Here is an 11,839-nt window from a genome sequence, read left to right on the forward strand (position 1 = left end):
GGTACCTGAATGCACCACCTCACACCACATCTTCACACAGGTACCTGAATGCACCACCTCACACCACATCTTCACACAGGTACCTGAATGCACCACCTCACACCACATCTTCACACAGGTACCTGAATGCACCACCTCACACCACATCTTCACACAGGTACCTGAATGCAGTTGTTGCTGTAGTTAAAGTAAATGTAGCATGAAGTATTTGATGAATGAGTAGCATTTATAGTACTGGTAGTACAATTTCACACTTGGTCTGAAATGATTCCTGCTGAGGTCAAAGGTCGCCTGCTGTGACTCTGTAGTAGTACTCATAGCAGCAGAGTACTTGTAGTCGCAGTAGTAACGTGTTGCATCCTTGCAGGCTGGAGTTCGACAGCTGTACGTTCAGATTGACACGGCCGCCATGTAGAAGCTCCGCCTCCTCCAAACACCTGGGACCAATCACCTTCCGTCACTGCTGCAGGTGACATCTGAAGCCTGAGCCACTGAAGGTCAGACGTGGGGGGGGGGGGTGGACTTGACTGTGACTCCCATGAAGCTCCAGGCCAGCACATTCTGGATGACCTCAAATTGCCCCCCCACCCACCTTTTTTTGTGTTTTTATTATTATTATTAAACTTGTCCGTGTCATTAGACTGCAACAAAGCATTCTGGGTAAGTGCCTTCATCATGAATTAGAGACAATCTGAACCCACTTCCTGTCCGGACGCCCGCCCCCCTCCTGTGACATCACTGCTGGGACCAGACTGCTGCCACCTGATTGGTCCGTGGTGTGCGTGTGTGATGTCACTTTGTTTTTAACGTGCCAAACCATGTGACCAAACCATGTGACCAAACCATGTGACCAGCCGGTGGGTTTCAGTCTTTTTTCAACTGTAATAAATAATTCTGTTTCTCTGAGCTGATTATTGATCTTTATTGGTGACATCATATCAGTTTCCCAGATTTCAGTGTTTCTATAAATCGGTTGCTTGACAACAACAGATGTTTTCATGTGGACACAAAGAATTATTGATCGTCATGTTTTCAGTCACGATTCTGTTGATCAGCAGCTTCCTGCAGTCTGTTGTGAACTCGTTTAGCTGTCCTTGTGAGGACCGCTCCTCACAAATACAGACAGACACCTGTGTTATGAGCAGTAGGTGGAGCTGTCAATCATGTGCAGGTGTTGCAGTGCGTTTGGTTCTGCATTCACTTGCAACATGTCCACCTCCAGCGGGTGGAGTTGACCGGTGATGACCAGCGAATGGAGCGGACCGCCGAGGTCACATGACAGCAGCTGCTGTAACGTCGCGGCGCGGATCATCTGGTCGTCTGCACCGAGCCTGGCCACGCCCACACACACCGTGTTCTCCGTCACACCTGGAGGAGATTTGATTGACATGAATGAGATAAAGGACATGTTAAATAAAGAGTTTGAATAATGAAACAATGAATCCTGAACATCACTGAGCTCTGTTAGCTTCCTGTGCTAACAGGAAGGAAACGCAGCAGTAACATCTGTATTTACCCAAACTTCAACATCACGAGGCGTGAGCCTCCTGCTGCTCCGTCTGACGGAGGACGGCCAGCAGAGCAGCCCGAAGCGTCCAGCTTTTTAACATCTGACTATTTCAAGGTTTCAAAAAACTTTGTTTCATAATGGCTCAAATCACTTGAGACATCTCAATGTTCACTGAACGCAGGTGAGCGCAGGTAAACAGAGGTGAGCGCAGGTGAGTGCAGGTAAACACAGGTGAACGCTGGTAAACACAGGTGAACGCAGGTGAACACAGGTGAACGCTGGTAAACACAGGTGAGCGCAGGTAAACACAGGTGAACGCAGGTGAACACAGGTGAGCACAGGTAAACACAGGTGAACGCAGGTGAGCGCTGGTGAACACAGGTGAACGCAGGTGAGCGCTGGTGAACGCAGGTGAGCGCTGGTAAACACAGGTGAGCGCTGGTGAACACAGGTGAACAGGACGTTGGCTGAACTCTCCTTGTGATGCAGGGATGTGGGCGTGGACTCCAGTACGCTGTGACATCACTGGTGGGTGTGGTTACAGGCATTATTCTAAATTCAGTTTTTTTTCATCAGAACTGCTGATTACTCTCCAGGTTTTTTTTTCTGGCTCTGATTCTTGACTGTTTGAGATGACTGCTGGTCATGTGACTGGTGGGCGGAGCTTCAGCATGTCACATGACGATGGGCTGTCACTGACTGAAACGTGGTTCAGATTCTGTTTGTAAATAAAAATGGATTCAGCTGTGTGTGTGTGTGTGTGTGTGTGGGTGTGTGTGTGTGAGAGAGAGATCTGTTGAGCCAATCAGATGAGAGCTGCTGAGCTGTCACTCACCTAGCTCCGCCCCCTCCTCCCTCCTCCTCTGGATGATCTGAATCAGCTGATCTGCAGCCTGACCAACCGTCATGAAGCGAGGAGGCTCGTAGATCTTCTTCCCTCTGAAACAGGAATAATCATCATAATCAATACGCTCGATCAGAAACAAACAGCCTGACAACGAACACGTCAAACGACTTCAGACCGAGCCTTCATTTGTCCTCATGGCTGAGGACGGGACAAATCTGTCAATGCTGACTTTGGGACAATTGAATGTTTACACATGAATCTACTGATGGATCGTGATTGATTAGCGAGACCTCAGAATCTTCAGGCCGACTGCAGACGAGTCGAAGGACACGATTCTGTCCTTCAGTTCTGTTAAACACTTTCAAAGCTGCAGGACGTCTGACAACACTTTGACAAGAAATCATTTTAGCCTTGTGTTGCTGTGGCCATCAGCCAATCAGAGCTGAGGATTCTGGGGTCACATCTCGGACTGAGAGGAGGACTCCGCCTGTCAGACTGCGCTCAGGGCTGCAGCTCAGCGTTGAAAGGCTCTCAGCAGGTCCGAGTCTCCGAGTCCAGAACACACACGAGTGTGTGTCTGAGCTCGTCCTGCTGCCACCACACGCACTCGCTGAGGTTCACCCAGACCGCAACACACACACACACGCGCACACACACACACACACAGAAAGCTGGATGACATCAGCATGACATCATCAGCTGAGAGCTGCTAAAGACATCAGATAAACCCAGAGGAGGCTCTGGATCAGGACGTGGTTCTGGTTCTGACCTCATCATGTTCTCGACGCTCTGCTCTTTGACTTTGATGTCTGTCAACAAACAAGAAAAAAAACACATTCGACTCAGTTCAAATGAAACTTTACGCTCACATTCACATGATGACAAAACACTTTCTGTCCACCTTCACCTGAAACACAAACACGGATCAGACAGACATCAAAACTGATCCTGATCCTGATCCTGATCCTGATCCTGATCCTGATCCTGATCCTGGTTCAAGAACGATCCGTTTTTCAATAACGATTTCAGAAATCAATCCCAAGCTGATATGAACACATTACGGTACAATCAAGCGTACGAGCACGCTGCATGCTCACTGGCTCCCGACTGATGACGTATTCAAATTTGGCGTCCGACAACACGACGCTGGTGCTCCACAGTGTCTACGAAGTCGAGTACGCAGCCACGCTGATCATCTGCTCACGGTGCACCGTTCTGCCGGAGAACCCTCGGGCCTCCACAGACGGACAACGTGCGCCGTCAGGCCACAAAAGCTGCTCAGGAACACGAGGAAGAGACGAGGTGCTGACCTCGCCTCCAGACTCTCAAGGTGCTGGTCCAGGTACTGCTGACCAATCACGTCTGAGCAGGCTTTGGCTCCATGCAGTCGATTGGAGAGGACAGACAACGACGGCACAGGGAAGAGGACATCCTGGACATCAGTTACCAGGATGTCTGCTGTCCACGCCAGAAGCCCTGAAACCGGCTTTAGATGATCCCGATGAGATGGTCCTCAGAGGTCCCGACGGGCCGGCTGGTCTGCAGCTCGAGGGGCTGATCGGTGTGTATGTACTTTTACTTCAAATACATATTCAGTACATAGTATTTGAAGTAATATTTCTGTCCCAGTGATTTTGGACTAATTCAACTTCTGTCTGATTTCAGTCCAGTTCAGGTCTTTGTTGTCCCACAATGTCCCATAATGACCGGACAAACCTCCAAATGTAAAATTCAGCTGAGACTGAACTCAGATCAGTGACGGTGAGCGCTTCTGCTTCATGGACGCCTGTCCTTTGACGTCCTGTAATGAATATTAAGGACCAGCTGAGACACACACACACACACACACACACACACACACACACACACACACACACACACACACACACACACACACACACACACACACACACACACACACACACACACACACACACACACACACACAGTCACAGTTCATTACACAAACAGTCACCAGCAGGTTATTCAGCCCCCACAGGGCTGTGTGTTTGGCAGCGGGGGTCTCTGAGGTCCCAGAGGACCCTGAAGGGTCTGACTGATGGTGGTCTGCTCTGGATACACACACATCTGGTGTTGCTCCAGTCCTGGAGCCTGATCCTGGAGCCTGGTCCTGGTCTAAGTGTTTTTGTTGTGTCATTGAAGAACAGACACAGAGAACATCTGACACCATCTATCACTGTCCCTGTGTGTGTGTGTGTGTGTGTGTGTGTGTGTGTGTGTGTGTGTGTGTGTGTGTGTCTCACCCAGCAGACACAGTGTGTGCAGTCCAGCTCTTCTGTTCTTACAGATTTTGTCGTAGAAGCTCTCTGGTCGCCACGTCTCCGTCCAAAACACCAACGACACCGTCTCCCCGAAATTATACAGCTGAGAGACAGACAGACAGACAGACAGACAGACAGACAGACAGACAGACAGGCAGACAGACAGACAGACAGACAGGCAGACAGACAGACAGACAGGCAGACAGACAGACAGACAGGCAGACAGACAGGCAGACAGACAGACAGGCAGACAGACGCACACAGCTGTTATGGTCAGAATAAACGGTGGGGGGGTGGGGGGGGGGTCATGTGGTCGGTGGGCGGACCTTTGTCATCATATAACGGTCCCACAGGCAGCAGGGGCTGATGGGATTGTTTCCCTGTGGAGGGAACATTTACATACCCGCCCCTCATTAGCATATTAACGACCTCCCAGTGGAGATCCCGCGGCTCTATTAGCATTAATGCACATCTATTAGTGTGTGTGTGTGTGTGTGTGTGTGTGTGTGTGTGTTGGGAGGGGGGCAGCTGGGTCCTGCTATCTGATTGGCTGCTCTGACAGTTCAGTTATTGATGAGGTCACATTCACTTTTAGAACATCAGTATCAGCAGATGACACACACACACACACACACACACACACACACACACACACAGACACACACACACACACACACACACACACAGACACAGACACAGACACACACACACACACACACACACACACACACACACACACACACACACACACACACACACAGGGTGTCACACATCAGCTGATCTTTGTCTGTGTAAAAATGATAAACAGCTGCTGAAACACTCAAAGATCATGGAACAAAAACACGGTGACAGAAGTCCATCATCTGCCGACCCTGGGAGGACCCCCACCCCGAGGCTGAGGTCGGTATTAGGAGTGTTCGGAGTATTCAGAGTATTTGGAGTATTTGGAGTGTTAGGAGTATTTGGAGTATTAGGAGTGTTCGGAGTATTAGTAGTATTCGGAGTATTCAAAGTATTAGGAGTATTTGGAGTACTAGGAGTATTCTGAGTATTCAGAGTATTAGGAATATTAGGAGTATTTGGAGTATTAGGAGTGTAGGAGTATTCAGAGTATTAGGAGTGTTCGGAGTATTTGGAGTATTCAGAGTATTTGGAGTATTAGGAGTATTTGTACATGGTACATCATATCTTCACATTAGAGAAACTGGATGAGCAAATGTTTGTTGTTGATCAACTAATCAGCTGATGGATTGATGGTTTCACGGGTCTCACAGGCTTTTAGGAGTCCAAGCTGACAGAAACGAAGCGTTTCAGTTCACTGCTCGCGGCCTGTGAGACTCAGCTCAGGGCCACCGTACCTGCAGACCACAGCAGCCCACTGCGTTCATGACGGAGGCGTTGTGGACCACTCTGTACGGTATCCCAGCATTCACTGCTCTGAGGACCAGGTCGCTGTGAGTGGTGGCTCTGCGTGAAGACACACAAACAAAACACGAACGTTCAGAGCGAAAACAAATCAGCGTTCAGCAGCTCGACTCAGCTGAAGTCTTTAAAAACTTCATCAGTCAAACAGGAGGAAACAGCTTTCTTTGGGACTATTTTCAGCGGCGGATGAATCCACGTTTGGTGCTGTAGGTGTGTGTGTGTGTGTGTGTGTGTGTGTGTGTGTGTGTGTGTGTGTGTGTGTGTGTGTGTGTGTGTGTGTGTGTGTGTGTGTGTGTGTGTGTGTGTGTGACTGAGTCAGAATAAACTACAGTGTGTGTGTGTTTATGGTGATGAAGAGTCAACAGTGAAGCTCACTGATGAGTTTTAATGGAGGTCAATGAATCAGAGGAGGAAGATCAATCAGGCTGAACTGTCAGCAGTTAGCAGTTAGCGGTTAGCATCCACTGCTGGTTTGAGCCTGAATGTGATATTTGTGAAAAGGAGAAACACAACACACGTTGGGCGAAGATGAAGATGTGAAACGACGTGTGACTGCACGAATGAACATACAGACGCCGAGGTCACGGGCGCCGAGGTCACGGGCGCCGAGGTCAAACCACAGAACGATGAAAAAAAATCATCGTTTTAATGTTTAGAGGGACAAAAAAAGAAGCAGCTTCTCTTTTCATGTAAACTGTGAAGCCAACATGGACATGAAGAAACGTCCACAGAGCGAGCTGCAGACGCTCTGCACTCTGTTATTAACTCGGAGAGGAATCTGGTGGTTTTAGGGAGAAATCTGCAGAAATGGAGGTCGAGCTGCTCTGAGAGAAGCTCTGTGGTCACATCAAACTCTTTGTGTGCTGACACAGCAGACCTCAGAGCTGTGGGATCAATACGAGCTGCTCGTCGCTCACACGGTCCTGACACGTGGACACCATGACTCACCCGAAAGGGTCGCCCACCACCAGGAACGCCACATCAGTGACATCAGCATCCTTGAGGATCTCATCAGCTCCCTGTTCAACCAGGTCTCTGTCGGCCAGGATGAGCTCCTTCCCATAATACTCCTCCTGAGGACGGCAGATATCAGTGCTCACATTGTTAAAGGCGTTATCACATCGCTAAACACACTGCTAAAGTAGCTAACACACTGCTAAAGTAGCTAACACATTGGTAAAGTAGCTAACACACTGGTAAAGTAGCTAAACACACTGCTAAAGTAGCTAACACATTGGTAAAGTAGCTAACACACTGCTAAAGTAGCCAAAACACTGCTAAAGTAGCTAAACACACTGGTAAAGTAGCTAACACACTGCTAAAGTAGCCAACATACTGCTAAAGTAGCTAACACACTGCTAAAGTAGCCAAAACACTGCTAAAGTAGCTAACACACTGCTAAAGTAGCTAACACACTGCTAAAGTAGCCAAAACACTGCTAAAGTAGCTAACACACTGCTAAAGTAGCTAACACACTGCTAAAGTAGCCAACACACTGCTAAAGTAGCCAAAACACTGCTAAAGTAGCTAACACACTGCTAAGGTAGCTAAACACACTGCTAAAGTAGCTAACACACTGCTAAAGTAGCTAACACACTGCTAAAGTAGCTAACACACTGCTAAAAAGGTTAAACTAGTTCAAACACAGTTGAAGTATCTGACACATTGCTGAAGAAGTTAGCAGACTATAAAGTAGCTAACACAGAACTAAAGTAGTTAATGCAAAGTTTATGTAGCTAACACACAGAGTAGCTAACCAACTGTTAAACTAATCAACACACTGCTAAAGTAGTAGTAAAGTAGTTAGCTACTTAAAGCAGTTAATACACTGTTAAAGTCGCTAACAAACTGCTCAAGAAGCTAACAGGGATATTATCAACCATTTCTGCTCCTTAATAAAATGATGAATAATTGTTGCTGTTATTCAGTTCTGAACTCGCAACACGCCTTACAGAAGGTGAACTGGAGGCTAGGAATAGCCCCGTTAGCTTTGCTGCATCAGTGATGACTGTATAAAATTAACAGTTATTACTGTTCAAAATTAGCACCCGTCACTTCGCAAATGTGTCAGATAAATGATGTCAGCAGTCATTGGCGGGCTGCTGAAATAGACACACGTGACTACAAACTACAAAGTGTCGGCACGCAACGTATGGCCGTCAACAACCGCATCCAGTTCTTTGATCACACCGCTGTGACGGCCGTGACAGTGAACACATCACGTTGCCTTTCAGTGACTGTTATGCTTCTGTAGCCACGCTCCGGCTGAGTCTGAAGTAAGGCATGGACTCAAACACCCTGAAGGATCTACCTGCAGCTGGTCCAATGCCAAGTCCACAGGGGACATTTGGGACATGTGACTGTCACACATAGAGTCTGTGTTTTAGTCCTGCTGAAAAGCCTGAGAAACTAAATACGTAGCACAAAATGTCCATTTGTTTCCATGGCGGCAGACAAGACACACAAACTTCTTCATGCATCTGCAAACGTTACTTAAGGACAAATCTGGAAGTATAACCAGGAAGGTGTAACTAAGGTGCAGTAAAGTGTCCCCTGTGTCTGCTGTCCTCTTGACTCTTTAGATCATTGTGTCTCCTCGTTCATGTCTCACAGGACGTTCCTGTTGGAGTTGGTTGAGGTGGAGCTCATTTTAAACTAATGATTCTCTTCATTCTGGATCAATCAGCTGATCATTTCCTCCATCGATCGATCGATTGATCGTTTGATCATTTGGTTTGGAAACTTTGTGAAAACAGAGAGAAATGTGGTCACGATGAGCTCAAAGTGACGCCTTCATCATGTTTGTGTGGTCCAAAGCTCCACATGATGACAGACACAGTCCGATCACTGAGAGGAAAAGCAGCCAATCAGACATCTGAGGAGATGGAACGTGAGGAGATGAAACGTGAGAAGATGGAACATGAAGAGATGGAACGTGAGGAGATGGAACGTGAGATGGAACGTGAGGAGATGGAACGTGAGGAGATGGAACGTGAGGAGATGGAACGTGAGGAGATGGAACGTGAGACGCTGCAGCTCTGAAAACGACTTTGGCTGCTAAATGTTTTCGGTTCCGTGTCCTTTGACAGAAAGATCTAAAAATCATTTTGGATCCTGACAGTCCTGTCCAGCAGCAGAGGAGGGGGACAGCAGGGACTCCCAGAAGACCACCAGCTGCTCTCTGAGGCTGGAGATCAGAGACAGTTCAATAAATATCCCGTCCACAAGTCAAACCATCGTGTCTCTGATGTCAGATCAGACTGAACACTCAGCAGTAAGCAGATACCACATCTGTGTACAAATACTACTACTTCTGACATGTCTTTATATCACATGTCCTTCATGTCATTTAGTCACAATGTCTACTAACTGAGTTTTGGACATTTATTTGATTATATGGTCTTATAGTGTCTTTGTGTCCTGTACGTGTCTCCTGTCCTTGTTTCTGATGAGATATGAATAAATTCAGTTTATATAGACAATAAATCACAGACAGACAGAGACATGGACAGGCAAAGAGAGAGGGACAGGCAGACAGAGAGAGAGACAGACAGGCAGGCAGGCAGGCAGACAGACAGACAGACAGACAGACAGACAGACAGACAGACAGGCAGAGAGAGAGACAGGCAGGCAGGCAGGCAGGCAGACAGAGAGACAGACAGACAGACAGACAGACAGACAGGCAGACAGGCAGAGAGAGAGAGAGACAGACAGGCAGGCAGGCAGGCAGGCAGACAGACAGACAGACAGACAGAAACGGAGACGGACGCCTGGACTGACTCCGGGCTTTGAGGACCTGCTCGGACTCACCAGAGCCTCCTTGCCCACAGTCAGGATGGAGGTGTAGGCCTCCAGGTAAACCCTGGAGCAGCTCTTCACCGCCTGCAGACCCTTCACCGTGATGTCCGCCGCGTCTCCGAGCCCCAGCCCGATCAGATACAGCATGCCGGCGGCTTCCCTCTCTGCACCGAGTCGGTGCCACACTGCAGTCTCACGGAAGACCAGACAGACTTCAGAACCGCTTCCTGGAGCACTTCCCTGAGTCAGTGAACGCGACCTCTTCCTACTTTCACGTGTTGTCTTATTGGACTGACTGGAATACGACATGCCGTAAACTGTTTACGTTTCACGACAGCTGCCGCCGCAGTACGGTCTGACCGACGTAACGCCAAACTCCATTGACAAATCTTTGTATTTTGTGTTTTTGGTTTATCGGCAAGACTTCGTGCAATAAACACGAATTCCGTCGTGTTTTAAGGAACAGTGTGACGCATTTTAACTCGGCAGATATATGATGAACGAATTCATTTAAAACTCGGTTTAATAAAACCTGAACGTAATGTCCTCCTGTCGCTCCTCCACGTTAGGGGGACAGGCCCAGTTCCAGTTTCTGAACGTGTGTTTGTCCAGATCCATGTAGGACTCCAGGACATCTGTCTAGGAAATAAGACGATGGACATACATGTCACCGTCACACAGTCACGTATGTTCAGTGTGACAGTCACGTGTTACGCTGTCACGTGTCCTGTTGACCACATCAGGATCATGTCTTCACAGTGTCTCATTTGAAGGAAATGATCACAGCGTCACAGCCACACATGGTTGAGTTAGATGAACTGAACTTTAAGATGAACTGTCTCTCTCTGTCTGTCTGTCTCTGTCTGTCTCTCTCTCTGTCTGTCTGTCTCTGTCTGTCTGTCTGTCTGTCTCTCTGTTTCTCTCTCTCTCTCTCTCTCTGTCTCTTCAGGCGTTTCCATGGTGACGGTGGACTTCAGCACAGCGTGTGAAAGCGGTCTAGTTGTGAATGAGTTGGTGGGAAAAACTGCTTCTCCTCTCTCTCTCTCTCTCTCTCTCTCTCTCTCTCTCTCTCTCTCTTCACAGTCTATTTCTCCCTCGTTCGCCCCTTGTTGTGGTAAACAAGCCTCTGTGGACCACGTGATTCCCCCCCTTCACTCTTTTAACTGGGAACCAGTTAATGCCTGGGATGGTTGGAGGGTTACATAATGGGCTCCTCTCCTTTTTGGGAGGAGGGGGAGGGGCGGGTGAGGAGGGGGTGCAGAGGAGGATTTGGTCTTTTGTCGCTGTGTTTCAGGGCTTGTTCAGCGCCAGTCATCCAGAGAATCGACGCTCCGTTAACTCTCTGTTCGCTGCTCCTCTTCAGCCTCAGATCCTGATTGAAACTGATCCTGATCTGGATTCTCTGTTTGAATGTGTCAGTGTTAAATCTGGTTTCAGAGGAGCTGGATCAGGCCTGATCGGAGCACCTCCTCGCTGTCTGAGGTGTGCCATGTGCCACCAAACACCTGCTGAAGGACACTGCCTCAGTGGGTTGATGTGTAACTGCCCTAAAGCTGAAGGCTATTTCATCAGTTCTCAAACAGCTGATTCAGGAGACAAACATGGGACTCATGTGAACCCCTGACCTGCTCTGATTTCATTCTGAAAAGATCTGGCAGGAAGCTGAGACAGGACAGGATGTGAGACAGACGTTGTCTCTGAGGTCCAGCTTCTCTTTGCTGTGTCTGTCTTGGACAACGACCCTCAGTGTCCTATAATGTCATGTAGGACGACAGTGTGTCCTTCTACTGTGGCTCATCTCATCTTCTGTGTTTAGAGTGACTCTGTAACATCTGTCCCTGATCAACAAACCAATAAATAAAAGACAGCAGTCACAAACCAGGACGTCCTGGATCAGGTCTTCATGACCTACCTGTTAGGTGAGTTCAGGTGTCTGATGTCACATGACTCATCACAGTCAGTATCTGTCTGTGCTGC

The 11,839-nt window shown here is 48.2% G+C and overlaps 2 protein-coding genes across 3 annotated transcripts in view; one reads left to right on the plus strand and one right to left on the minus strand.

The window, feature by feature from the left end:
* The window catches only part of slc30a7 (solute carrier family 30 member 7), a 6,965-nt gene extending 6,045 nt beyond the window's left edge, over positions 1–920 (plus strand). The window contains exon 11 of one of the 2 annotated variants that reach the window (XM_070961161.1): positions 368–920. In XM_070961161.1, the coding sequence (XP_070817262.1) occupies positions 368–415 (48 nt within the window). In that variant the 3' untranslated portion in view covers positions 416–920. The remainder of the gene's footprint in view (positions 1–367) is intronic. The other variant, XM_070961162.1, reaches the window with a different exon arrangement.
* A 215-nt stretch (positions 921–1,135) lies between these two features.
* Positions 1,136–10,617, minus strand: dph5 (diphthamide biosynthesis 5). Its single transcript, XM_070961163.1, has 7 exons — positions 9,875–10,617; positions 7,013–7,137; positions 5,998–6,106; positions 4,622–4,742; positions 3,127–3,166; positions 2,346–2,449; positions 1,136–1,368 (listed from the first exon to the last, which is right to left on the minus strand). Exons 1-7 carry the CDS (start codon positions 10,169–10,171, stop codon positions 1,136–1,138), a joined length of 1,029 nt encoding a protein of 342 aa, XP_070817264.1. The 5' UTR covers positions 10,172–10,617.
* Positions 10,618–11,839: the final 1,222 nt, after the last annotated feature.

This window comes from Chaetodon trifascialis, chromosome 4, assembly GCF_039877785.1.
Source record: "Chaetodon trifascialis isolate fChaTrf1 chromosome 4, fChaTrf1.hap1, whole genome shotgun sequence".
NCBI classification, from domain to species: domain Eukaryota; kingdom Metazoa; phylum Chordata; class Actinopteri; order Chaetodontiformes; family Chaetodontidae; genus Chaetodon; species Chaetodon trifascialis.

Coding starts and splice junctions, on each gene's coding strand:
- dph5 (XM_070961163.1), bottom strand. CDS start 10,171: ATGTCGTATTCCAGTCAGTCCAATAAGACAACACGTGAAAGTAGGAAG. Junction 4,743..5,997: donor TGGGCTGCTGTGGTCTGCAG/GTACGGTGGCCC, acceptor TCTGTCTCTCAG/CTGTATAATTTCGGGGAGAC. Junction 2,450..3,126: donor AGCGTCGAGAACATGATGAG/GTCAGAACCAGA, acceptor TTCCTGTTTCAG/AGGGAAGAAGATCTACGAGC.